At 44.9% G+C, this 27,187-nt stretch overlaps 1 protein-coding gene across 6 annotated transcripts in view; it reads right to left on the bottom strand.

The window, feature by feature from the left end:
- Positions 1–332: 332 nt before the first annotated feature.
- Positions 333–27,187, bottom strand: part of LOC147005065 (actin-related protein 3B-like) — a 173,147-nt gene continuing 146,292 nt past the window's right edge. The window contains exons 4-9 of one of the 6 annotated variants that reach the window (XM_085836535.1): positions 23,317–23,460; positions 21,261–21,434; positions 20,567–20,659; positions 1,818–1,943; positions 1,148–1,231; positions 333–428 (exon numbers count right to left, since the gene is read on the bottom strand). In XM_085836535.1, the coding sequence (XP_085692661.1) occupies positions 333–428; positions 1,148–1,231; positions 1,818–1,943; positions 20,567–20,659; positions 21,261–21,434; positions 23,317–23,460 (717 nt within the window). The remainder of the gene's footprint in view (positions 429–1,147; positions 1,232–1,817; positions 1,944–20,566; positions 20,660–21,260; positions 21,435–23,316; positions 23,461–27,187) is intronic. The other 5 variants (XM_085836534.1, XM_085836536.1, XM_085836538.1 and 2 more) reach the window with 5 other exon arrangements.

Below are 27,187 nucleotides of genomic sequence, written 5' to 3'. Positions count from 1 at the left end.
ACCTTACAGTCTTTCCTGGAGAATCCACTGCATCCTCTAGTAGCTTCTACAGTTGCATGGATTCCTTCAGAGCTATACTTGACTAGAAGCTCGGGTGGAAAGGAGAGAGAGTGGGAGGGGCAGGAGGGGAGGGGCCGGGAGGAGGACCACGAACAGTCATACCAGATAAGTGGCTTTACTGGGAAGACCGTGCCCGGCCCCACTGGTGATGAAAGCACACTGCTCACACACCCATTCCACACTGCTATGTACAGGAGCCGTGGCTGCTCTGGGTTCTGAAGGACACTTATTCCCCAACAGGACACTGTCAGACAATCGCTCCTATGCAGACACTAGGACATGACTCCAAAGACCGGGTTGTGGCGGCAGATGCTTGGCCCATATTCCTCATAGTCCTTCTTGGTGTGACAGACCTGAAAGAACTCCGGCTGCAGGAGGAGCAGCCAGAAAGAGGAAGAAGATGAGCAGGTGGGAAGAGGAAAACATTGAGCAAATGGGAGGGACTTATCCAAGGGTCTCTGCCAATCATGGTACCACACCTGATCTGATAACAAACCAGGCAGAACTTGACTTCGCTTTTTAAAATTCACTCAGCAATTCCCAACTTTACAAAGCAACAACAAATCTACTTAGTTTCCCTTACTGGGATCAAAAATGTGTCAACCTGAACTAAAAATGGCTGCTAACAAACTCTGGGGGTGGGGGGAATATTAATAAATAAAATAACCACATGGAAGGGACAATGAGCAGGGTGGATTTTTTGGTTATTTTTTTTTTTTTGGTTTTTGGTGGTGGTGGTGGTAGTAGTGGGGTGTTTTGTTTGTTTGTTTGTTTGTTTGTTTTGTTCTGTTTTTGGTTGCTGTTCTTTTCAAGGCAGGGTTTCTCTATGTAGCCCTGACTGTCCTGTAACTCACTGTGTAGACCAGGCTGGCCTCTGCCTCCTAAATGCTGGGATTAAAGTCATGTGCCACCACCGTGTTTGTTAATAAAGCATACAATTTAAGTGACTAAAATATTTTTATATCAAGTAGAATTTGTTTTGCATATTTAAAGCCATGCAAACAGAACACATGCTATTTCACATTTGTAGACAATACTTATCCAAACTCAATAGGAAAGCACAAATGACAAGAGATCAGGGACTTACAGTTGAGGCCAGCATTGAGCCTCCAAACCACAGGGCATAGCGCTGCATGTGGTGAGTGATCACCTGCACCTCCACAGGCTTAGGCTGCAAAAGAAAGCAACTGCGTTTAGTCTGCATTTAGTCTGCACAGTGCATCCTCCAAGCAGTGTGTCCATGATAGACAGTGACTCCTCCGGTGACGGCCTCAGTCATGTTGTAGGCCCATCCCACAGATTCAGGAGACCCCTTCTTCTAATACTAAAACACACAATTAATCAAACCAATAGCTTCCCTCAGACAAATCATAGGGCATAGCAAGGCCAGTAACAAAGTGAACCCCCAAACACTATAACAAAACAAACACTGCACCGGGCACCTTCACTGCCGTAGGTTCTCTTCCCCACCAAAGCCCACCTCAGGGAGAAGCCCAGACAGCACCCAGCAGCTCAGAGCTGTGGTCTTGGATGAGCATGGCCTGGCTCCCCACGCACAGCAGTTCTTTTGCATTTAATGAGAACATTTCCTCACCACAAGCCCATCTTGTCTCTGCATCACCCTGGTCACACACATTGATGCCTGACTGACCCAGGTGGTTTTAAGGACGACCTCCCATGAATTCCAGCATCAACCCTCGGCTACCCACAGTGAAGCTTTGCTCTACCCCCACAGCGGCTGGCACACAGCCTCCTACCTTTATCCTGCCTCCACTGAGCTCTTGGCTCAGCTTTAACCTGGCGTCCACCACTCTTTTCAAATCTCTCTGCAGACGACGTCCAAAATCTCTGAACATTGTGGAGCCTCCAGAAAGAACGACGTTCTGAAAGACCAAAGTGAACAGTGCACAGCCTTGGGTGAGACTGAGTGCCTGTGATGGTCCAGTCTCTGCCTACAGCAGGATGACTTATGTAAGTAACACACTGTGCAGCATGAGCGCCCCCTGTCGGAGTTGAAGGCAGACTGCTGCTGGGCTGCCTGCAGCAACTCTCCCACACCCTCTCCTCTTCCCTGCACTGAGTCCCCTGGAATCCTTCAGCTGACACCACCAGCCAGAAAGCACAGGTTTGCTGTGTTTGCAAAGACTGGTTACAAACTGCAGAGATATGGGGAGGCTGGGACTTGCAGTTCGAGAAGCAAATTGCCTATCTTAGGCTAGCTTTAGCCCCTGAATAGCCATTCCTTGTCCACCTCTGTGTCAGAACAAACATCCTTTGACTAATGTATAAAAGCCTTCGTAAGCTATCAGCCTAGAAGATCCCGAGTTTCCGCCAAACCAAAAGTTAAGACAGTCTACGAATAGCATTTGGGGCCTACAGAAAGGCTCCCCCATCTTGCTCTAGTTGCCTCTCTTACATGCCCACCAATGCATTTGAACTTGTTTTGACCTATAACTTTCTTCATCCTGTAAAACTCTGAAAATGCTCCCACATTGGAACATGGAATCTGGGGTGACCCCAATCTGCATTTCTGGCTGTGGTCCCCTAAAGTGGGCTCTAGGATGGGCTCCTGCTTTCTTTAAGGGTGGCACTCCTGCGTTGTGGGCTGACTCTCCTCAGAGCTCTACCATGCTATCTGTCTCTGTCACTAGGGTCTGAACTCCTCAGAGTCTCCAACATGTCTGATTCTACATGGCATTAATAACTGCCCCCCTTGAATCCCTCACCTGAGACCTTTTGCTAGCCAAAAGGTGTACATTATATATATATATATATATATATATATATATATATATATATATATATATATATTGTGACAGCACAATACTAAACATTTCCCTGGTACTTCCTCCACTGTAAGCAACTGAAAACACATAGCAATTCATGCCCACGCTCCCCATGCCCCGGGCAGAACCCTGACAAGAGCCAAGAAGCCAGAAAATCCACATTAACTGGTCCTCAGGCTCTATATAATAGCCAACAGGGTCTTCCCTCCTACTGGAACCCTTCAGAGCTGCAATGCTGAAAGGAAGCACATTCAAATCCCCTGGGGACATTTTCAAATGGCTCCTCCCTCTGCCCACAGCCCCATGATCACTCCAGCCTCTATCATGCGACCACACCAGACGTCTGGTGGGTGAGGCAGGATGAGAATCATGAAACTGACTGGCTGTTACAATGAAAGGCAGCTCTGTTCTCTCAGGCTACAGAATATTATTTAGGACAATGAAAGTGAAATTGCCCTCATTTAACTTTCTGACAGAAAATATCATTTGAGAAAACTATAAAGAAAATAAAAACCATCCTTCAAGTATCCATGAGTTCCCACACTGCCTTTCTGGATGCCAGGCACCCCATCAGCCAGCCAATCCCTCACAAGTTTATGGGAAAGCAAAATCACACAGATCCAGGCCAGAGAGCCCAGGTTAGGCTGGGTCTGTTCCACTCATTACTGCTCGCTGCCAGTGAGAGATGGCCAAGCTGAGAACCACAGCTGCTGAGGTGAGATATGTAGAGCAGGCAGTAGAGACAGAGGCAGAAGAGCAGAGTCCTGTAAAGCCATCTCAGATCTAGTCTTCTGCCTTGATACATAGTCCAGCTCTAACATGAGTTTATGTAGAAATTTCAGCTCTAATAGCCTACCCATAGCCTTAGGAAAGCCTACAAGAAACCCACACTCTTGTTCACTCTATACCTCAGGATGGCTGCCCCATGACTTTCCAGGGAGTCTCCTATCTGCCTCCTACCTCATCTGAGGAGACTAAGATCACAGAGAGACTGCCACCCTAACCTGGGTTATGGATGCAGATTGCCACCCTAACCTGGGTTACTTACATATATACAGCAAGTCCTTTTACCCACTGAGGCATCTCCCCAACCCAGTCTTTCACTTTTTTAAATGTATAAAGCATGCACGGTTCATTTTCTTGGAAAACATGAAATGAATGTTGTTAGTAGGTCCCAAATATTGTTTCTAAAATGTCTTTCTCTAGAATGACAGGAAGTTCATATCTTAAAATGTGATTTTTACATTTTTAAAACTTTTTCAAAGTCATAGGCCCCTTTAAGAATCTTTAGATTTAGAGGTATGAGCCCTTTCTTGTGCCAGAGAATGTTCCCAGTGTGGCCCATGGTCTGCCCAATGCAACTTTAGGAGTTTAGTGCCTTTTCCCAGTGATAGTGCTTGCTAAGGGAAGAGGCTGTATCCCTGGCCAACACAGTGCACTCCTGGTTATCTCAGTTCTCCCCTGGCTGTCACAGTGCTCCCCTGGCTGTCACAGTGCTCCCCTGGCTGACACAGTACTATCTGGTTGTCACAGTGCTCCCCTGGCTGACACAGTACTCTCTGGCTGTCACATTGCTCCCCTGGCTGTCACAATGCTCCCGTGGCTCTCACAGTGCTCCCCTGGCTTTCACAGTGCTCCCCTGGCTGTCACAGTGCACAGGCATAGAAGTCTCTAAGGGCATTTAGTTGTACAAAGTGCATCGTGTGTAAATGTGTGGGTCAATATTACAGCAAGAGTGAAGCTTAGGAAAATGAAGTCCCTGAAAGCAGCAAGAAGTATGGTGATAATGGTGATGGATCACCTGAGAAGTACCACATTTTGAGAACCCACTGGTTGTCCTTACTCCCCCTGAGTCTTCCTAGTGAGTCACCCTGTGAGCAGTCATCTGGATCAGGAAGGCCCACAGGCTTGTTTGTGAACTGGTTTGTTGAGGCAGAAAACTGATCAAACACAGAATGGGACTTACAATGCAATTCAGTTCACATAGAAGATCTTGGTACAATAGCTGAATTTAATAGTGATTCTACCTTCTTCATAAAGGATCACTATTGGGGCTGGGGACACGCATATGGTCTGGTAACCATCTCAATAGTTCATCTTCACCAAGCTAGTGAAAGACACTAAGTCGGTCAAAAGACACTGAGTCGGTCACGGTCCCTTCCTGTAACACAGGTTGTAAGGAGCCGCCCTCACATTCGCCATTACAAGATGGCGCTGATGGCACTGGCACCCATGTAATCAAACCATCTGTGCATGCGCCGGGGTAGTTTCCCACCCCATGTGCTCTGCCTTCCCCGTGATGACAACTCCGGCCGATGGGCTGCAGCCAATCAGGGAGCGACATGTCCGAGGCGGAGGACAGTCCTCCATAAAAGGGACGGGTTTCCGCCATTCTATCAATCTCTCTATCTCTCTCTCTCTCTCTGGCTCTCTTCTCCACTGGCTCCTGAAGGGGTAAGCAATAAAGCTTGTGCCGCAGAAGATTCCGGTTGCCCTGAGCGTGTTCTTACCAGGGGGAACAAAAGCGCGGGCAATAACAGGTGGCTCTTCCAAGGACACTAGGTCAGTCACCATTCCTCTTATCCTCAACTTTGTCTAACCACCTGAGAGCATCATGCTTCCTCCTAAACATTTTAGGTGTGTGCACACTAAAACTGTCCCACATTGCAGTGGCCATCTTCAAAGCTGCATTCATAAGTACTGCTTCTTCAATATCTTGTTTCTTTGCCTTTTAATAACTTTTACATCCTTTTTCCCCTCCAGTCCAAGACCCAGCTCAATTTTACAATTACTTGTCATGTCTTTGCAATGGATTTCTTAATTAAAAAATAATAATAATCCACTAGGGAATGAAGTAAATGATCACCAGAATACCCTAGTACTCTGCAGTGCTGTAAGATCTCAGTGTTGTAGACCTGCATAACTCAGAGCTTGGGAGAACAGGAAAACATATGCTTACTTAGAAACTGAACTACCTAGCCCTGCACATATTTCCTAAGTGCCAAATGCTGCTGTGTGCCTTTACAGGCACTCTGCAGTTACATCAGCTGACTAACCTCTGACATCACAACATCCCTATGTGAGTCTCCTCCAAGCAAGAAAGGCCAAGAAACTAGGGACCCAGGCCTCATGCTGCCCACAGGTGACTTGGCTGCTACACAGCTGTCTGCTCTGGAGCAGCCGCTCCTGACCATGAAGACAGAGAGATACAGACAGCTTCCTCAGAAGCTCTCAGCAGGAGCAGAGCTCAGTGTGTCTCTCTAAGGAAGCCCAACAGAAAGCAAGCATCTCTCACTAACAATCACCTCACTCCATCAGATCCTGCTGGATACCCAGGAACTCTGCAAACCACTTAACACTGCCATTGAAAATCTAAATGTAGTCACAGGCCTGGAGATGTCAGAAAGCATCTTAGTCAGGTAGGGATCAGACCTTCTCCAGTCAGCAGGTTCTCAAAGTAGAACCACCCAACTCCAAAATATCTGAAGGAGAGGCGGCCCCTAGAGCCAGCCTCAGGCTAGCATATGCCCTAAAACATAACAAAGTAAAGAAAAAACGGGATGTAAGTTCAGAAAAACACCAAGTACTCAAAAACAGGGAAGGGTCAGCACTGAACCAACTTCATGAAGGATGATGTTTCTGGAGAGTTTGCTCTATTAAGGGCGTTTTTACAACACTGCTGAGTGAACACACAGGACACAGATAGAACCATGACGGGACACATCCATCCTCCTTCTTCTAACTCAGAGCCGCAAGAAAAGCTCAGCAATAACTGATAATCGATAACTGATGATCAATAACTGATGATCAATAACTGATGATCAATAACTGATGGTCAATAACTGATGGTCAATAACTGACAATCAGGGATACAAGTGACATCTGCGTTCTTACACTCATTTCTGGCATGCCTGAAGTTTACCAAATTGAATGTGCACTTTAAATTAGAGATAAGGCCTTTGCCCACCTACAGAGTCTAAAATTCTTATGAAGACGTCCATTTTTACATTCTAATACTTTGGCCACCCCCTCCCTCTGCTTCACCGCTCCCCAAGTGGCTCTGGATGGATCTGCTGTGTCCCTTTGCACAGTGTGAGGGTGTCAAGTGTTCATGAAACCCACTGTCTTGTCTAGATATTTTTATCAAGAGCCCTTCTAAAATTACCTTCCTACCAAAAGTCTCCATTTTAAGTTACCTTTGCAAAGTGTGCCCTCTTTCTGCTGGTAGAAAATGCCATGACACAACATTAGATACACACACACAACCTGACAGCCTTCTGAAGTGTAAGTCAGAAAGGTTTAAAATAAAAAGCTTTACCACCAGCAAGTTCATTGTCAATATACAATATGGACTGGGGGTATGGCTCGGGCGTAAGCGGCTGGCCAAGTGCAAGCACTAAGTCTCATTTCCCATACCTGTTCAAAAAATATCACAACATCAAAAGCAACCATACTTCCGGCTCCTGGAACATCAGTGCAGCTCAGCTCACACTTGACTTTGAGTTCAGTTTGACAGACACATGGCGCCACCTGTGCGCCATCATGTGTAACTGCAGATACAGTGTTAACCACTCAGGCAAGACCTGGTCTTGCAGGACTGTACTCCAAGCTACTCTGGAATCTGAGGGAAAAGGATTGAAAGCTCAAGACCTGCCTGGGCCAAAGAGCAAGTCTGAGGCCACCTTTACCAGCTTCGCTTGTCTCAAAAACAATGTGAAGGGACTGGAACGCAGCTCAGCGGCACTACCAAACTTGCCTAGCATATACAAGGCCCTAGGTCCAATCTCCCCACAACACAGGAGAAAAGGAGGACGCTTGCAAACCAGCACAGGCCAGGAAAAAAGAAGCACGCTTCAAGACAGGCTGCCTCTCCTCTCTTGCAGTTTAGATGTCACAGCAGCTACAGGCTCAGCTGACAACTAAAAGTGCACATTTGAGAAAACCCCTAACTGTGAGACACCCAACCATGCCCCTTTTGAAATCCAAGCAAATGTTCAGGCTGGCTTTAGGGGCTGCAGGAATCTGCAGGAATCACTTACATGACTTCTTTTTCCTTCATTTGCATTCCTTTGGCCTCTGATCCTGTGGGGACAGTGACCAGGCAGGCCAGGGACAGTTGTCTTCCAGTGCTCTGAGACTTGACTTTGAGGGTGATTGTGTGTGTTGAACTGTCACACTATCACACCTTGTGACTGAAGCACACAGGAACCCAGGTGTAGCTAACAGAGGTGACACACTGATGCAGGTGATGACACAGTCATTTTTCTCCACTGGAGTCACTGTGTATCCTTCCAAAGTCCTCAGTGGCCCTCGGGACAAACTCAATCTCTACCTCTGTTGCAAGGCCATGTCTTCCCTGAGAATCCCAGCCAGCACACAGTGGCACACCCGTCTCCTTCAGGTCCCACGTGATCTGGCTTTGGGCAAGCCTCAGGCTTCTCAATCACTACTGTGTATATAAATATCAGGCCCAGGGATGCTGAGTCCCTTCCCACCCACAGCACACTCTGCTCCTGGCTCTGCAAACACTCTTCTCCTTAAAGATTTATTTTACTTTTTTAGTTATGTGTATGCATGTGCACATTTCTGTATGTGCATGTTACACATATGTACTGGTGCCTGCAGAGGCCAAAAGAGGGCATTGGAACCCTGGATCTGGGGTACACACTGTTATGAGTCCCCAGTGTGGGTGCTGGATCCTGTGCAATACATGTTCTTAACTAGCAAGCCAGCTCTCATTTTTGTTTTTGTTTTTGTTTTCCAAGGCAATTTCTCTTTGTAGCCCTGGCTGTCTCAGAACCTACTCTGTAGACCAGACTGGCCTGGAACTCAGAGATCTGCTGGCCTCTCCTTACTGAGAGCCAGGATTAAAAGTGTGTGTCACCACCTTGCAAAGATTACATTTTAGTTCCCATCTTTGTGTTCCCTGTTCTGAGCAGATCACACCAGCCTGGGGGACACCAGTCTGAGCTGTCCCACAGTGTAGCCCTTAGTCCAATATTTCTATTTATATCTGTATCAATTTAAATTAAACAAAATGTTATATGCCTTCTTGTTGCAACCACATTTGAAGGATGCAGCAGCCACATTTGGCCACTGGAACTGCCCTGGATGCCAGAACTGCAGCCACGTCCACTGTGGTACAACCCCATGGGGAGCATGAGCTCCAGGAAGCCCCTGAGGCACCAAACTGGGCTCAAACCGGGTGCCCATCCGTCATTATGCTCACCTCACTAGATGCCACTGAATCCCTGCTTCCTGAGCGCCTGTGCTGAGCCTAGCGAGCAGCCAGCAGACACCCCGGCAGGGCATCGTGAGAGAACTTATCACTTATCATCCTACCCCTGCATTAAAATACCTGAATTCGAGAGTAGGGCCACAGGCCTCATCCGGCCGGATCAGCACCGGGGTAGCTAGAGCGCAGGGTCGGCTGACACCCGCCAGCTACCCACGACCCCCGCCACAGGATTTTGAGACTGCTGGTGAGTGGAACACAGCTTCTGCTCCAGTCCAATCACGCGGGACCTGAGACTGCTTTGGTTGGGGAGGGCGAAACTCGGCCTACATAGGGCCACAAGCCTCTTCTGGTCAGAAAAGCACCGGGATAGCTAGGGCGCAGGGTCGGCTGACACTCGCCAGCTACCCACAACACCTGCCACAGGATCTTAAGACTTCTGGAGAGTGGAACACAGCTTCTGCTTCAATCCAATTGCGCGCGGGACCTGAGACTGCATTAGTTAGGGAAGCAGAAAACCGGCCTGAGTAGGACCACAGGCCTCTACCGGCTATACCAGCACCGGAGTACTGCCAGCTACCCACAACCCCCGCCACAGGATTTTGAGACTGCTGGTGAGTGGAACACAGCTTCTGCTCCAATCTTTAAACAGTGACAATGACAACAACTAACCCCAGAGATTACCAGATGGCGAAAGGTAAACGTAATAATCTTACTAACAGAAACCAAGAACACTCACCATCATCAGAACCCAGCACTCCCACTTCGCCCAGTCCAGGGCACCCCAACGCACCGGAAAAGCTAGACACGGATCTAAAAGCATATCTCCTGATGATGGTAGAGGACTTCAAGAAGGACTTTAATAACACACTTAAAGAAATACAAAGGAACACTGGTAAACAGGTAGAAGACATTAAAGAGGAAGCACAAAAATCCCTTAAAGAATTGCAGGAGAACACAGCTAAAGAGTTTCAAATCCTTAAAGAAAAACAGGATAACCTAATCAAACACGTAGAAGTCCTTAATGAAAAACAGGAAAACAAATCCAAACAGATGATGGAAATGAACAAAACCATACTAGACCTAAAAAGGGAAGTAGACACAATAAAGAAAACCCAAAATGAGGCAACACTGGAGATAGAAACCCTAGGAAAGAAATCTGGAACCATAGATACGAGCATCAGCAACAGAATACAAGAGATGGAAGAGAGAATCTCAGGTGCAGAAGATTCCATAGAGAACATCGGCACAACAATCAAGGAAAATGTAAAATGCAAAAAGATCCTAACTCAAAACATCCAAGAAATACAGGACACAATGAGAAGACCAAACCTACGGATAATAGGAGTGGATGAGAATGAAGATTTTCAACTCAAAGGACCAGCAAACATCTTCAACAAAATTATAGAAGAAAACTTCCCAAATCTAAAGAAAGAGATGCCCATGAACATACAAGAAGCCTACAGAACTCCAAATAGACTGGACCAGAAAAGAAATACCTCCCGACACATAATAATCAGAACAACAAATGCTCTAAATAAAGATAGAATACTAAAAGCAGTAAGAGAAAAAGGCCAAGTAACATATAAAGGCAAGCCTATCAGAATTACACCAGATTTTTCACCAGAGACTATGAAAGCCAGAAGATCCTGGACGGATGTTATACAGACACTAAAAGAACACAAATTCCAGCCCAGGCTACTATACCCAGCCAAACTCTCAATTAACATAGATGGAGAAACCAAAGTATTCCAGGACAAAACCAAATTCACACATTATCTCTCCACGAATCCAGCCCTTCAAAGGATAATAACAGAAAAAAAACAATACAAGAACAGGAACCACGCCCTAGAAACAACAAGAAGGTAATCCCTCAACAAACCTACAAAAAGACAGCCACAAGAACAGAATGCCAACTTTAACAACAAAAATAACAGGAAACAACAATTACTTTTCCTTAATATCTCTTAATATCAATGGACTCAACTCCCCGATAAAAAGACATAGACTAACAAACTGGCTACACAAACAAGACCCAACATTTTGCTGCTTACAGGAAACTCATCTCAGAGAAAAACATAGACACTACCTCAGAATGAAAGGCTGGAAAACAATTTTCCAAGCAAATGGTAGGAAGAAACAAGCTGGAGTAGCCATTCTAATATCTGATAAGATTGACTTCCAACCCAAAGTCATTAAAAAAGACAGGGAGGGACACTTCATACTCAGCAAAGGTAAAATCCTCCAAGAGGAACTATCAATCCTGAATATCTATGCTCCAAATACAAAGGCAGCCACATTCATTAAAGAAACTTTAGTAAATCTCAAAGCACACATTGCACCTCATACAATAATAGTGGGAGACTTCAACACACCACTTTCACCAATGGACAGATCATGGAAACAGAAACTAAACAGGGACACAGAGAAACTAAGAGAAATTATGAATCAAATGGATCTGGCAGATATCTACAGAACATTCTATCCTAAAACAAAAGGATATACCTTCTTCTCAGCACCTCATGGTACCTTCTCCAAAATTGACCACATAATTGGTCACAAAACAGGCCTCAACAGATACAAAAATATTGAAATTGTCCCATGCATCCTATCAGATCACCATGGACTAAGGCTGATCTTCAATAACAAAATAAATAATAGAAAGCCAACCTTCACGTGGAAACTGAACAACACTCTTCTCAATGCTACCTTGGTCAAGGAAGGAATAAAGAAAGAAATTAAGGACTTTTTAGAGTTCAATGAAAATGAAGCCACAACATACCCAAACTTATGGGACGCAATGAAAGCATTTCTAAGAGGAAAACTCATAGCTCTGAGTGCCTCGAAAAGGAAACTAGAGAGAGCACACATTAGCAGCTTGACAACATACCTAAAAGCACTAGAACAAAAGGAAGCAAATTCACCCAAGAGGAGTAGACGGCAGGAAATAATCAAACTCAGGGGCGAAATCAACCAAGTGGAAACAAGAAGAACTATTCAAAGAATCAACCAATCAAGGAGCTGGTTCTTTGAGAAAATCAACAAGATAGATAAACCCTTAGCCAGACTCAGTAGAGGGCACAGGGAAAGCATCCTAATTAACAAAATCAGAAATGAAAAAGGAGACATAACAACAGATCCTGAAGACATCCAAAACACCATCAGATCCTTCTACCAAAGGCTATACTCAACAAAACTGGAGAACCTGGATGAAATGGAGAAGTTCCTAGACAGATACCAGGTACCAAAGTTGAATCAAGATCAGGTTAATGATCTAAACAGCCCTATATCCCCCAAAGAAATAGAAGCAGTCATTAATAGTCTCCCAACTAAAAAAAGCCCAGGACCAGATGGGTTTAGTGCAGAGTTCTATCAGACCTTCAAAGAAGATCTAATCCCAGTTCTTCACAAACTATTCCACAAAATAGAAACAGAAGGTACTCTACCCAACTCATTCTATGAAGCCACAATTACTCTGATACCTAAACCACAAAAAGACCCAACAAAGATAGAAAACTTCAGACCAATATCCCTTATGAATATTGATGCAAAAATCCTCAATAAAGTTCTTGCTAACCGAATCCAAGAACACATCAAAACAATCATCCATCCTGACCAAGTAGGTTTCATCCCAGGGATGCAGGGATGGTTCAATATACGGAAATCCATCAACGTAATCCAGTATATAAACAAACTCAAAGACAAAAACCACATGGTCATCTCGTTAGATGCGGAAAAAGCATTTGACAAGATCCAACACCCATTCATGATAAAAGTCTTGGAAAGATCAGGAATTCAAGGCCCATACCTAAACATGATAAAAGCAATCTACAGCAAACCAGTAGCCAACATCAAAGTAAATGGTGAGAAGCTTGAAGCAATCCCTCTAAAATCAGGGACTAGACAAGGCTGTCCACTTTCTCCATACCTATTCAACATTGTACTTGAAGTCCTAGCCAGAGCAATTCGACAACAAAAGGAGATCAAAGGGATACAAATTGGAAAAGATGAAGTCAAAATATCACTCTTTGCAGATGATATGATAGTATATATAAGTGACCCTAAAAATTCCATCAGAGAACTCCTAAGCCTGATAAACAGCTTCGGTGAAGTAGCTGGATATAAAATTAACTCAAACAAATGAATGGCCTTTCTCTACACAAAGAATAAACAGGCTGAGAAAGAAATTAGGGAAACAACACCCTTCTCAATAGTCACAAATAATATAAAATATCTTGGCGTGACTCTAACTAAGGAAGTGAAAGATCTGTATAATAAAAACTTCAAGTCTCTGAAGAAAGAAATTATAGAAGATCTCAGAAGATGGAAAGATCTCCCATGCTCATGGATTGGCAGGATCAACATTGTAAAAATGGCTATCTTGCCAAAAGCAATCTACAGATTCAATGCAATCCCCATCAAAATTCCAAATCAATTCTTCAACGAATTAGAAAGTGCAATCTGCAAATTCATCTGGAATAACAAAAAACCTAGGATAGCAAAAACTCTTCTCAAGGATAAAAGAACCTCTGGTGGAATCACCATGCCGGACCTAAAGCTCTACTACAGAGCAATTGTGATAAAAACTGCATGGTACTGGTATAGTGACAGACAAATAGACCAATGGAATAGAATTGAAGACCCAGAAATGAACCCACACACCTACGGTCACTTGATCTTCGACAAGGGAGCTAAAAACATCCAGTGGAAGAAAGACAGCATTTTCAACAAATGGTACTGGCACAACTGGTTGTTAACATGTAGAAGAATGCGAATCGATCCATTCCTATCTCCTTGTACTAAGGTCAAGTCTAAGTGGATCAAGGAACTTCACATAAAACCAGAGACACTGAAACTTATAGAGGAGAAAGTGGGGAAAAGCCTTGAAGATATGGGCACAGGGGAAAAATTCCTGAATAGAACAGTAATGGCTTGTGCTGTAAGATCGAGAATTGACAAGTGGGACCTCATGAAACTACAAAGCTTCTGCAAGGCTAAAGACACCATCAATAAGACAAAAAAACCACCAACAGATTGAGAAAGGATCTTCACCTATCCTAAATCAGATAAGGGACTAATATCCAATATATATATAAAGAACTCAAGAAGGTGGACTCCAGAAAGTCAAATAACCCCATTAAAAAATGGGGCTCAGAACTGAACAAAGAATTCTCACCTGAGGAATACCGAATGGCAGAGAAGCACCTGAAAAAATGTTCAACATCCTTAATCATCAGGGAAATGCAAATCAAAACAACCCTGAGATTCCACCTCACACCAGTCAGAATGGCTAAGATCAAAAATTCAGGTGACAGCAGATGCTGGCGAGGATGTGGAGAAAGAGGAACACTCCTCCATTGTTGGTGGGATTGCAAGCTTGTACAACCACTCTGGAAATCAGTCTGGCGGTTCCTCAGAAAATTGGACATAGTACTACCGGAGGATCCAGCAATACCTCTCCTGGGCATATATCCAGAAGATGTCCCAACCGGTAAAAAGGACACATGCTCCACTATGTTCATAGCAGCCCTATTTATAATAGCCAGAAGCTGGAAAGAACCCAGATGTCCCTCAACAGAGGAATGGATACAGAAATTATGGTACATTTACACAATGGAGTACTACTCAGCTATTAAAAAGAATGAATTTATGAAATTCCTAGCCAAATGGATGGACCTGGAGGGCATCATCTTAAGTGAAGTAACACAATCACAAAAGAACTCACACAATATGTATTCACTGATAAGTGGATATTAGCCCAAAACTTAGGATACTCAAGATATAAGATACAATTTGCTAAACGCATGAAACTCAAGAAGAATGAAGACCAAAGTGTGGACACTGTGCACCTTCTTAGAATTGGGAACAAAACACCCAGGGAAGGAGTTACAGAGACAAAGTTCGTAGCTGTGATGAAAGGATGGACCATTTAGAGACTGCCGTATCCAGGGATCCATCCCATAAGCAGCTTCTAAACGCTGACACCATTGCATACACTAGCAAGGTTTTGCTGAAAGGACCCAAATATAACTGTCTCTTGTGAGATGATGCCGGGGCCTAGCAAACACAGGAGTGGATGTTCACAGTCAGCTATTGGATGTATCACAGGGCTCCCAATGGAGAAGCTAGAGAAAGTACCCAAGGAGCTAAAGGGATCTGCAACCCTATTGTTGGAACAACATGATGTACTAATCAGAACCCCGGAGCTCTTGTCTCTAGCTGCATATGTATGGAAAGATGACCTAGTCGGCCATCAATGGAAAGAGAGGCCCATTGGACTTGCAAACTTTATATGCCCCAATATAGGGGAATGCCAGGGCCAAAAGAATGGGAATGGGTGGGTAGGGAAGTGGGGGGCGCTATGGGGGACGTTTGGGATAGCATTGGAAATGTAATTGTTGAAAATATGTAATAAAAATATTAAAAATTAAAAAAAAAAACCTGAATTCAGCCATGACTAGTTGTTCACACCAGGCTTCCTTTCCCACTAAGATGTAAAGAAATCTTAGTGTTTTGGAGTAAATTAGCAGGAAGCACATTTAAATGTTGTGGGTAGGTTTAAACGTTCTGTAACTGTTAAACCCGTGACCCTGTCCAAATCTAAACCACTGCCTTCCGTCTGCTTGCATCTTGAACTTGCATTTGGTTTCACTGGAAAGGGACATTTGTAAAGGATGCTGGGTTGAGATGTAGCTCACTAGCAGAGTGCTTGCCTACAATGACCTGCATTCTATCCCTAGTACTGAAGGGAGAGAAAGGAGAGACAAAGATAAAACACCACTAGTAGATATGTTTTCTAATTTTCTGTTTCATCTATTGAAGATATCAGATCTACTCAACATCAATAGATAATATACACAGCTTGTTCACCCTGCATCCTGCTGTTCTGACTTACAAGCACTAAGATAATTACTATACTAGACCCAATTCAAGCCACTAGTTATAGAAAAAGCCAACTTCGAGCACATCAAGATGCAATCACATCTTCTTGACAATAGAACAAGTAGGATATTTTCCCACCTTCCGACCTAGTGCCAAAGCAGGATGACAGATGTCTCATACTGCCACCTCCTTCCGGCCCTGCTGCACCCAGGCTTCAGGAAGGGTGAATTCCTTATGCACCACTAGATCCCTGCCTCTGTGCTCAGGAATCTATACCAGGCAGGCCTCTCCCACACCTGCTGAGAGGCCAGCTCTGACTGGCTTGGAAGGTGCCTTCCCAAAGCCTTGATCCCTCTAATTAAAAGCAAGCTGCTCATCCTTCAGTTACCATAACTGCATGGTTCGTTTAATGCCATTTAGCTTGCAGTGGTTCCTATTAATTATTTCAGTATTTTCTGCTTTTTGATCAGTTCCTAAAGACAAGCACACCACCACATACATATTAAATATCCTTAAATTTAACAATACAGCTAGTATCAGTAAGCACTCAAGACAACACACACACTAGAGAAAAAGATACCCAATTACATGATAAAGCAATTATAACTGGTCCACCTTCATGCAGAACAGACAAAATACTAAATACCGGATAATCCAAGAATGGGCTAGCTGCTGACACTAGCTGTCAACTTAGCCAAACTCTAGAAATGTTTTTAATAAGCATTTAATATACCTCCTCTTTAAACACAGCCCAGCTATGTGAGGATCTGTGGAACAGGACACAAGCTTCTGTCTAATAGTGAGGTCTACTGTACATGGAATTCGCTGTCAGTGGCTCTTAGGCTTCTCAACACATGCACACTCATAGCAAGCTATGAGGTGGCAAGTGAATGAATTAGTCAGCTTAACATGGTTTCTGCAGTGGATGCATACATCAAATCAACCTGTCCACACCACAAACACACACCGTTTTTATGTCAACCATACCCCCATAAAGCTAAGCGAACAGTCCAAATCTTCAGAGCCATCTTTTATTCTAACTGGTTGTTTTTCTTCTTGCCTGAGAACCTGGACAAGATGTTGGCTCGATGGCCAACAAAGTCTTGGGTCACTCCACAGTCTAAAGCGAGCCACCTCTTACCCACTCAATCATAAGAAACCCCCTGAAAATCACCAAGGCTGAATGAGCAAAATAGAACAGCCTTGGCCCCACAAGTCTGGATTACTCAAGGAAGAAGAAGGCTCCAAACAAGAAGAAAGATAACCTCTAGGGCTGAACAGGATACCATGGAGCTTGCTCCAAACTCCGTCCATCAGTTCTCCACTGTCTGGATAAAGCTGTGAGACCTGAGGGAAAGCACACAGGAGGATGACATCAGGAACATAACATCCGCACTCCTAGGAGAGGGCATTTTACAATCCAGGAATCCATCAAGGTCCACCAAATGTGTTATTCCCCCTGTCTAATCTGAGTTTCCCTGGGCCTAGACCATGTTGTCCAATCGTTCTGATCCACTGATTGCTGCCCCACTGTGAAAGGGGCCTAGGTCACTGGCAAGAATGAAGAAGAGAGGGCCTCAGAACAAAAATGAAAACAAGAGGCACCCCCTACAGACAGCAGGTATTGGGCTATGCACAGAAAGACACCCGTGTGTGCTACAGATTGTGTCTTCTAACCTAATTTCTTTAGACACTCAAACACCTATATGTCTGTACATTTAGCCACTGTGAAACTGAGGCCACAGGATATTTTTCAAGTGGGCATCCATAATTCTCAATATTCCACTTTCTCATCACACCCTGGCTTCGGGAAGCAGTCCCTTTCTTAGTGGTAGTAGTAGAAGCTGAGATGCCCACCAAACACTGCCAGAGCAAGAAGAGTGACCCGAGGGCTGCCCAAGGAGGGAGTGGCAGCTTCCTGAAAGAACCCAAGACAATGTCAAACTCACTGAGGCGCCACAATGGCTGCAGCCCTAAGAAAGACAAGAACCCCCAAGGTCCATTTCCTGTCAGAATCTAGTTACAGCAATGAATGTCTCAGGAGACAGAGGAGGGGCAGCCTCTTTTGACTCTCCTCTCTCTCCAGAGTAGAATGCTCAAGCTTCATTAAAAACAACACATAGTGTGGCCAACTTCACTGTCCTCAGCCTTCCCAGCTCAGTGGGACTTGAATTCTATCACTTCTGATGCTACAATAGCAACTAGCAGCCCCATACCGACCTGGCACCCTGCCCCCTGCCACCCTACCCACCCAGCAGCCTACCCAAAGAGAGAACCTGTTAAAAAATGCTCCCCCACCCACCCACCAAATTGGCCTGTGGTTAAGTCTGTGATACATTTCCTTGATATGCGAAGGTCCAGGTCTCTGGGGGGGTGGAGCCATCCCTAGGCTAGTGAACCTGGATGCTATAAGAAAACAGGCTGTGTAAGCCACGGGGAGCAAGCCAGTAAGGAGCATCCCTCTATGGCCTCTGCACCAACTCCTGGCTGAAGATTCCTGCCTTGAGCACATACCCTGGCATTCCTACATGATGGGTTGTGATTGGGACACAGAAGCCAAACACTGTTCATCCCTCGGGTTGTTTCTGGTCATAGTGTTTATCACAGCAATAGAAACCCTGAGACAACTCCTGTATATCTATTACCTTCTTATACACACAAACGAAGCTCATGTATACTAGTTACTGTCACAAACTGGATGGCCAGGCAAGCTAAAGCCTCTACAGCCCACAGTGGAGGAGTGGTTCTCCTAGGGAGAAGTAGGCAAGGTTTTCTTCTCACTATCTCTTCAGAGATGGGCAGAGTGACTCAGTAGGGAAGGCCTAAACTTATCAAAGATACAGGAAACTGGTTCAAAAGCCAACCTTGCCATTTAGCAGTTAACATGATCCTCCCAAATACATACAAGTTCAAAGACACGGTATACTCTAGACCCCCTACATGCAGAAACCTCACTAACTCAGAGCTGTATGTATGGGCTTTGGGACAGGGACTGGTATTTCAAGGGCTCGTCTCTGTTTGACTGTGATATGCAGACAGAAACAGCATGCCTACAGGGAGTGGCCATAGGCAACTGTTTGATTCAGTTCTCTAACATATACACACTCAATGCATCACAGATATTTGTTAATTGATTAAGGCCTACAATTAGTAATGTGCTTTCAAGAATAATCTGTTCAGCTGGAAGAAGCTCAAGGTTGCTTCTCAACAGCAACAGGACCTGGAAAGCAACGAGACACAAAATTCAATCTGGAAGTATGTGTGTGACTGTATAGTGACTCTCAGTACAAGATTAATGAAAGCCCGGAAATGCTATAGAAATAATCCAACAAACAGAGCATTAAGGCAAATGACTACAAGTTTAGAGTCAACCTAGACTGCACAGCAATATCCTGTAAATAAAAAATACATATATAAGAATAAGGAAATGCAAGTAGCTATTAAACCCCTTGCACTATACTCATATGAGTTGGATGACAATAGCTGTTTTCCCACCAAAGACTTTTCCATGGGAATTTACCCCATTCTTTAAAAGGTATGTAGTACCTAGTATGGAACACAGCAGTAGTTAATACATTTTCACTAAGCACCTTTCTCTGTTTAAAATGTAGATGCCTGTGTGTGCATAGTGTAATGTGAGGTCATGAAGCTGAATCAAAGGCTCGATGCACACATGCACGTTAGCTGAGGATGAAGGCTTGATGCATCTTTTTGTGTACATACAGGAGAAGTACTGTTACATTTGCCCGGATATTGTCAGAGAATTTGCTAAGTATGACGTAGATCCTCGGAAGTGGATCAAACAGTACACAGGGATCAATGCCATCAACCGGAAGAAGTTCATTATAGATGTTGGTTATGAAAGGTTCCTGGGACCAGAAATATTCTTTCACCCTGAGGTAAGATGTCTGAGTGTACTGAGTAGTGTATGTGGAGCATACACTACTAGTTTGATGCACAATTTGATGCACAAATTGATCTGAAGATAATTTCTGCTCTTGCTAACCAGCTGTCAGCCATTATTCATTTCATGTAACAATGACTAGATTTCTCTCGTTTCATTCTTACAATTCCAGACAATCAAAGAATTTTGAAAAACTCCTCCACATGCATATTTGTACTTACTGCTGGGCTAACCTCAGCACTGACCGTAAATACCCAGCAAAGAATAAGAGCGGTTCCCAGAGAGCCTGAGCAGGGCAAACCTTCCTCTTTCAATTGGTGTGTATGGCTCAGGCTGTGTAACTCAATCCAGTTTGACAGTCAAGACAAAAAGACAGCTCACGCCAGGCATGGAGACACAGGGTTTGAAACCCCAGTGCTAGGGAGGGCGAGACAGGAAAGTCATGGTCTGCGCTCAAGCAGAGGAGGGAGGGGAAGGGAGGAAGAAAAGAGTTTGAAAAGTCCCTCTGTTGGTTGTGTCATATTCCCAGCGTCCCACTCATCACCTCTCTGAGTCAAAGCTCTCAGTTATACACAACTGGAATTCGTTTCCTGCCGGGAGCAGGAAAACAGTGATGAAGACTTTCTACATGGATAGCCAACAACTACAGGCCTTTTATGTGGGAAGGAACTCAAAACACCTTACCCAAGAAGTTTATACCTTATACAGCGGCCGGCGCACATCTATGGGACAGCTCTGTATGACGTCATCAACAACATCCGAGATGGACTCCATAAAGTCTGGGTTGGCAAACTATATTTTATATAAATAGGAAAGAAATATTATACACTTTCTCAAGTAACACAAACTATTTTCAAACAAAATGTTAAGACTTCATTTTTACTTTTAATTATGTACTTTGTTATGTGTGTGGGTGTGTCTGGGTGTGGGTTTGAGCATCTGAGTGCAGTGCCCGCAGAGACCAGAAGAAGACAGCATATCCCCTGGAGCTGGAGTTGCAGACAGTTATGAGCCAGTTCACCAGCTGGGCATTCACTGGTTTTACACGCACAGTCACAAAACACTCCGTCTTACTGTTACTTTCATACAGGGATCAATGCACACAGACCTTGAGATTAGTGACTGCTTTATTCCTACAGGTGCCTGGAGATCAGTTTCAAATCCATTTCTTCTATTGCTCTTCAGAGATCTTCCTCATGCCCAGGATAACCCCAACCTTAACTGTTAAAGCGGGTAAGCCTACAGCAAGGCACACCAGGCAACCACTCTGCAGAGGGAACCACCATGTGAAACCAACTTGCTCACTGGGTCCCTTTACTGGGAACTGCTCCTTCTGCACACTGGAGGGCAGCATCGCTCCACATACACTACTCAGTACACTCAGACATCTTACCTCAGGGTGAAAGAATATTTCTGGTCCCAGGAACCTTTCATAACCAACATCTATAATGAACTTCTTCCGGTTGATGGCATTGATCCCTGTGTACTGTTTGATCCACTTCCGAGGATCTACGTCATACTTAGCAAATTCTCTGACAATATCCGGGCAAATGTAACAGTACTTCTCCTGTATGTACACAAAAAGACATGGCCAAAGCATTGATAAGTACCCGCACCTCTGCCCTCTGACAAATACACAGGAACCCACATCTCACAGACACCTCTGAACTCATCTCTGCCTACACTGTAACTCTTGTGTGATTGAACCATCAAGCATATGTCCTGTTGTCTTTCAGCTTAAGCATGACTACACTTGAGTAAGTAAGTCTGTTTTCTCTGCAATGGTTACACATCACTACCATGTTCTCCCTAATTCTGTTGCCATATTGTCTGAAAGAATATCTATCTATAAAACATCAGCTCCTTGTCTCCACCCAGGCTTTGCTTGCCCCCTCAGGCTCCCTGTCAGGTGCCAGCCTCACTACTGTCCACAAGAACAGCAAGCTAAGCTTGGCCCAGAAGCCAACTGCATGAGAGAGAGAGAGAGAGAGAGAGAGAGAGAGAGAGAGAGAGAGAGAGAGAGAGAGAGAGAGAATGTGCACACATGCGTAAGGGAATGCTATCTGCCCTCCCTCCTGTTAAATGTCTGCTTGATCCCCTGACCTTGCTGGTTAGGTATTCTAAGTCACTTGATCAACACTGGAGATACACAATCGATGAAACACTTAGATCCCTCTCAGAGGCCATCTAGCTCAGAGTCAGACACTAGGTGACTGAAATAAGCAAACATCATGACATCAGTTGGCAGCTACTGTAGAATAAGAGCAGAATCAGGCGAGAGCACTGGGGCTGCCAAGAGATGGCTCCCACTGAGGAAAAGGAAACAAAGGCTGAGGGGAAACCTTGGAAATATTTTAGTCTACAAAGAAGTCTGAGGACATCTTTTCAAATCTCTCCCCACCATGGAACGACCAGTTTTTCCCTTTTGTTTGAGGACTTCAAGTCTCCCCAGTCCTGGGAATCCCAAGCCCACGAGGAAGGGACAGGTGGCATTTTTTTTCTGTAGGAGCCAGCCCTCTACCTGTCCCATCCCAAAAGGATTGTTCTCAACTAGCATCAGCCAAAATTCAGAAATCTTGTCCCCTGCCTCTTTGAATTTAACCAACCTCCAGAGATGCTTGGCTGAGAGGAAACAGCAGGAGAGTTACCCCTCTACGCTGCAGCTCAGAACCAGAGCTGTGTGAGGTCACATGTCATACCCCACCTCAGACCCTTCTCCAGATTCAAACAAAACCCTCCCTCCTCTCGATATATGATAACCAGCCTTGAACACTCAGGAATCTCTTGCATTTTGATTTTTTTTTAATGTTTTAGTTTTGCTAGCTGGGAAGAAAAATTCCTTTTAAAAGTCTGTAACTGCCATGCCCACACCAATAGGAAGATGGGTGAGGTCAAGTAGACCCTCTAAATAATGACCTTTTGTTCTTTTGTTACTAAGTTTCACTTTGTTCTTTTGTTACTAAGTTCACATTTTCCTGTCACTGCTGTAACAGGTAACTGAGGTCTGGAGACAGGCAGGTGGATTCTGTTTAAGGACCCTGAGATCTAGACTGGCAGGGTTCTGAGGTGTACTCTCAGGACACAAAGCACGCAAACACCTCAGGATTCCTGACAGCTACTGCTGCGACTCGCCTCCTGATTCTAAATGGAAGCACGGAGGGAGATGGGGAAGCAGCATGCAGCTAATTGAAGGTTTGGTTTAATTAGGCTTCAATTAAACAATGCTCTACTCCACACACCGGTGGCTCAACACCAGCTCAGAAGCCGCTCTCTGTGTAGGAGAGCACACTGAGTCTCACGTCCCCAGCACAGGAAACTCAATGGCAAAACAACCAAGGCCCACACTCTCGGGGGACAGGAAGGGAGCAGGAGGGGCAGTGACATTGAGGGGAACACCCAAGCACCATCTCCCTCACCCCCAAACCAGCCAGGTTCCCTTCTGTTTTTACCTTGATGGCTTTTGCGGTTTCCAGTGACTGCTCAGGAGGGATTCCCACCTCCCTCTCCCTTAGCAGCTGTTGAATGAAATACGTAATATCTCTACCTGCAATTGGGATGTGTTTGATGCAGCTTCCAATTACATAACCTTCTGCCTGGAGAAGAGAGGAGAGAAGACGAGAGGAGGCAGGACAGCCACGTCACTAACCACAGTCCAGAGCCCGTGCACTCAGCAGGTCCCCACCCTCCCCTTCCCAGATGTCCACCCTTCTGAGCACTGAACTAGCATTTAATGGCTCCCACTTATAAGGTTCAGTATCTCTGGTCTTTTTAAATGACAGCATCTGAAGTTCCATTAATATTTAAAATTCTGAATGACTCCAATAACCTGAATCTCCATAAGCAACCAAAATGTTTCCATTAGGAACATGTAGGCAATGACACAGAATTGGTCATTTGTAAAAGGTGCTGCTGCCTGAGAGAGGAGCTAACCTGACAGTGAAGCTTTCCTCTAAGTAGGCCGAACAGGCTTTGTCTGTGCACTGTTAAACCACCGATGAAGCTGCTCCTAACTCAAAGTTAGCAACTGTGGAAAAGCACAGAGGACGGTGATCCCCAAAGCCTGGATCCCAACCCTGGGTCAGGGATCCTAACCTCCATCCCTAGTGTGGAGCAAATACCCTGAGGGCATTTACAGTGTCTATGAAATAAAACCCAGCTGGTCACACATGGGCTTTAAGGGCAGATATAAGGATTCAAGACATGGCTCTGTTCAGCACATTGAAAGTGATTCAAAGAAGCTAACCAGTCAGTGCTAGCTAAGACCAGTGCATCTTAGGATCTGGATGCTCCCTGATGCCTTTCTGAGCTACTAAAGGCATGTCTGTGAGGGGCCTGTGGGAGTCCACAATAACTCTGCCATCCACTAGCAGGAGTGCCTAGAGTCCACCTGCCCACAGCAGTGATGGGCCCAAAGTCCCCTCACTGACCTTCTGTGGGCACACACTTGCCACTGCAGCCACAAGCCTGGCCACCCATGCAGCTTGTCTGCAGAGACTCAGGTGTGGGGACACTGGTGGTCAGTTTCTCACACTAGCACTTTGTGGTCGCTGTGCCACAGGGCCAGGGGGAAAGAGAGGACATGAAGATGAACCACAGCTCCATACTGGGTACACGCATGTGTGTGTGTGTGTGTGTGTGTGTGTGTGTGTACTGTGTGTGTACTCTGTGTGAGTGTGTGTGTGTGTGTGTGTGTGTGTGTGTGTGTGTGTGTTTACTACATCCATCAGTACAGGCACAGACAGAGCTATGCTAAGCTGTAAGGATCACCTCCCCAAGTCCTCCTGGGCTCCTCCCCCATGCTCCTAACTTCTAGACAAAACATTGGTCCTTTCTGCAAAGTACAACTATTTGTAAAATATTTTTAGAGAAACGGTATGTACAAGCAATTAAACATTAGCTTCTAACACATGGAATCTTCCCAATCACCCCGTGAGACCCACATACACCAATTCCTAAAGCCAGCATTAAGTAGGCTTCTCAGTGTGCTTCGCACCCAACAGCAGGACAGTCACCACCATGTCACTTTAGATCACACACCATGATTTTAGGTGACAATTTTTCATAGGATGTTTGACCATACAGAAAAGGTATCATTAAATGAATGTGCAAAATACAACTTTAGTATTATTTATACTGTTAGAACACAAACTAGACAGAAGATATTCTCTGTGCTTGTGCATGTGTATTTTAACCAACACTTGAGAGGCTATGCAGTTCATAGTGTGATTGTCTAGATGGATTTATGAGTAATTTTGTTCTCTTAACTTTACCCAGATTATCAGTAACAAATTAATTTTTATAAATGGGAGAAGAATCTACAGTAATAAATTACAAAACCCTTTCTCTCTGGACTTGGGCTCTATGTGAAATGTCTTTTCTTCCTACCATACACTTTCTGAGTGACCCTTGACCCTGGGCAAAGGGAACAAGTGATAGAAGGGCCTCTGCTCACCCTGGCCCACAGTGTGGAGATGATGGAGAAGGGGTGCAGGCAGACCTGGGGCTCCAGCACTGGGAGCAAAGGCCCTCTGCTCTACAAGGCAGCACAGCAGTGAGAAAGCCAGAGGGGCAGCACCTCCTCCAGCAACTCCCACAGAGCCAGCCTCTGAGACAGCTCTGAAGGGTCCACTCCTCCCATGAAGAGGACACGTGGGCAGGGGTACAGGGTGACAGGGACCATAAAGCCTTTCATGACTTTAGCCTTTCAGCAGACACAAAGCAGCAAGAGAGGAAGTTCACCCGTCTTGCTTGGCTTTAGCCAAGTTGGGTTTTGTTTATTTGTTTGTTTGTTTGTTTGGTGTGTATACACACACGACATGAAGGTAAAAGATGTTCAATTTTGTGAAGCTGGTTGACACGGGTCTCACGTATCCCGGGCTGGCCCTAAGCTCAGTATTAAGCCAAGGATGACCTTTCTCTTCTGAATCTCCTGCCTTCACCTTTCAAACGCTGGAATTACAGGCTTGTGCCACCCCACTCAGTTTTGGATCTTTTAATTCTCTTATTTGCATTTTAAATTTACATTTAGGAGGCTGGAGAAATGGCTCAGCGACTAAGGTCATGAACTGCTCTTGCTGCAGACTAAGCTCCGTTGCCAGCGCTGATATCGGACAGCAGACAAAATAACTCCAGTTCCAGGGGTTTCAATGCCTCTGGCCTCTTGGGGGAACCTGTATTCATGTGCACAAACCCATACAGAGACACAAACATCATTAAATAACTTTTTTTTCAAAACTTAAACTTATTTAAGGGCTGGTAAAATAGCTTAGCAGATAAGGGTGCTCGGCCTGAGTTTGATCCCTGGAGCTCACATGGTAGAGAGAAGTGAGGCCCACAAGCTCATATGACTACTACATATGATCATGGCATGCAACTCCATGCAAACACAGTACACACACACCCTCCAAGTAACAAAACCAAGCCACAGAACTTCATATAATTGATGTGTGTGTTTATAACGATGGGTAACATAAATAACTGTGGTTAACACCGTAACTATGGCTACTGAGAAAACCTGAAGGGGGATGATCATGACTGTCTGACTTTCTACTGACACTGTTGATTTTTTAAATAATTCCTTTAAGTCATCCCTTGGACCAAAGGAAAGATGAGAAAGCCTCCTGCATTGACTCCCCTAACGACTTAAAACCCAAAGGTGATAGCATAAGGAGCCCTGCAATCAAATGTGATTGTCACTCTTGAATTCATTCAGAGGCAAGAGCAAGTTCTCCTCAGCCCCAGATGAGCAGAGCCTGTCACTGACCCTCGACGTTGACATCAGAATGATGTCTAACTGCAGCAGCTCCAATGATGAGTGTCTTACTTAGGAATTCTATTACTGTGAAGACACCATGGCCATCGAAACTCTTATAAAGGGAAACATTGAATTGGGGTGGCTTACAGTTCAGAGGTTTAGTCCATTATTGTCATGATGGAAGCATGGTGGCCTGCAGGCAGACATGGTGCTGAAGAGGGAGCTGAGAGGTCTATATCTGGATCCTCAGGCAGCAGGAATAAATAGCCCAATAGGCCTGGCTTGAGCATCTGAAACCTCAAAGCCCATTCCCAGTGATGTACTTCCTCCAAAAGGCCACACCCCCTAACAGTGCCACTCCCTATGGACCATTTTCATTCAAGCCAGGACACTCACGTGACACTCGTGGGAATACAGCAGAATCCTGGCCAAAAAAAAGCATGTGACTACGTAATTTGCTCCATATTGCAAAACCAACGAAGGCACAAACATAGCCACTTTTTGAACTCTTTCTCACCTTCCTGAACTCTAAATTCGCATTGCCAAGGCTGGCATGGTGACGTATA

The sequence above is a fragment of the Mus caroli genome, unplaced genomic scaffold (genome assembly GCF_978045245.1).
Source record: "Mus caroli unplaced genomic scaffold, Mus_caroli_1 scaffold_4, whole genome shotgun sequence".
NCBI lineage: Eukaryota > Metazoa > Chordata > Mammalia > Rodentia > Muridae > Mus > Mus caroli.
This window is presented reverse-complemented; position numbering and strand designations above follow the sequence as displayed.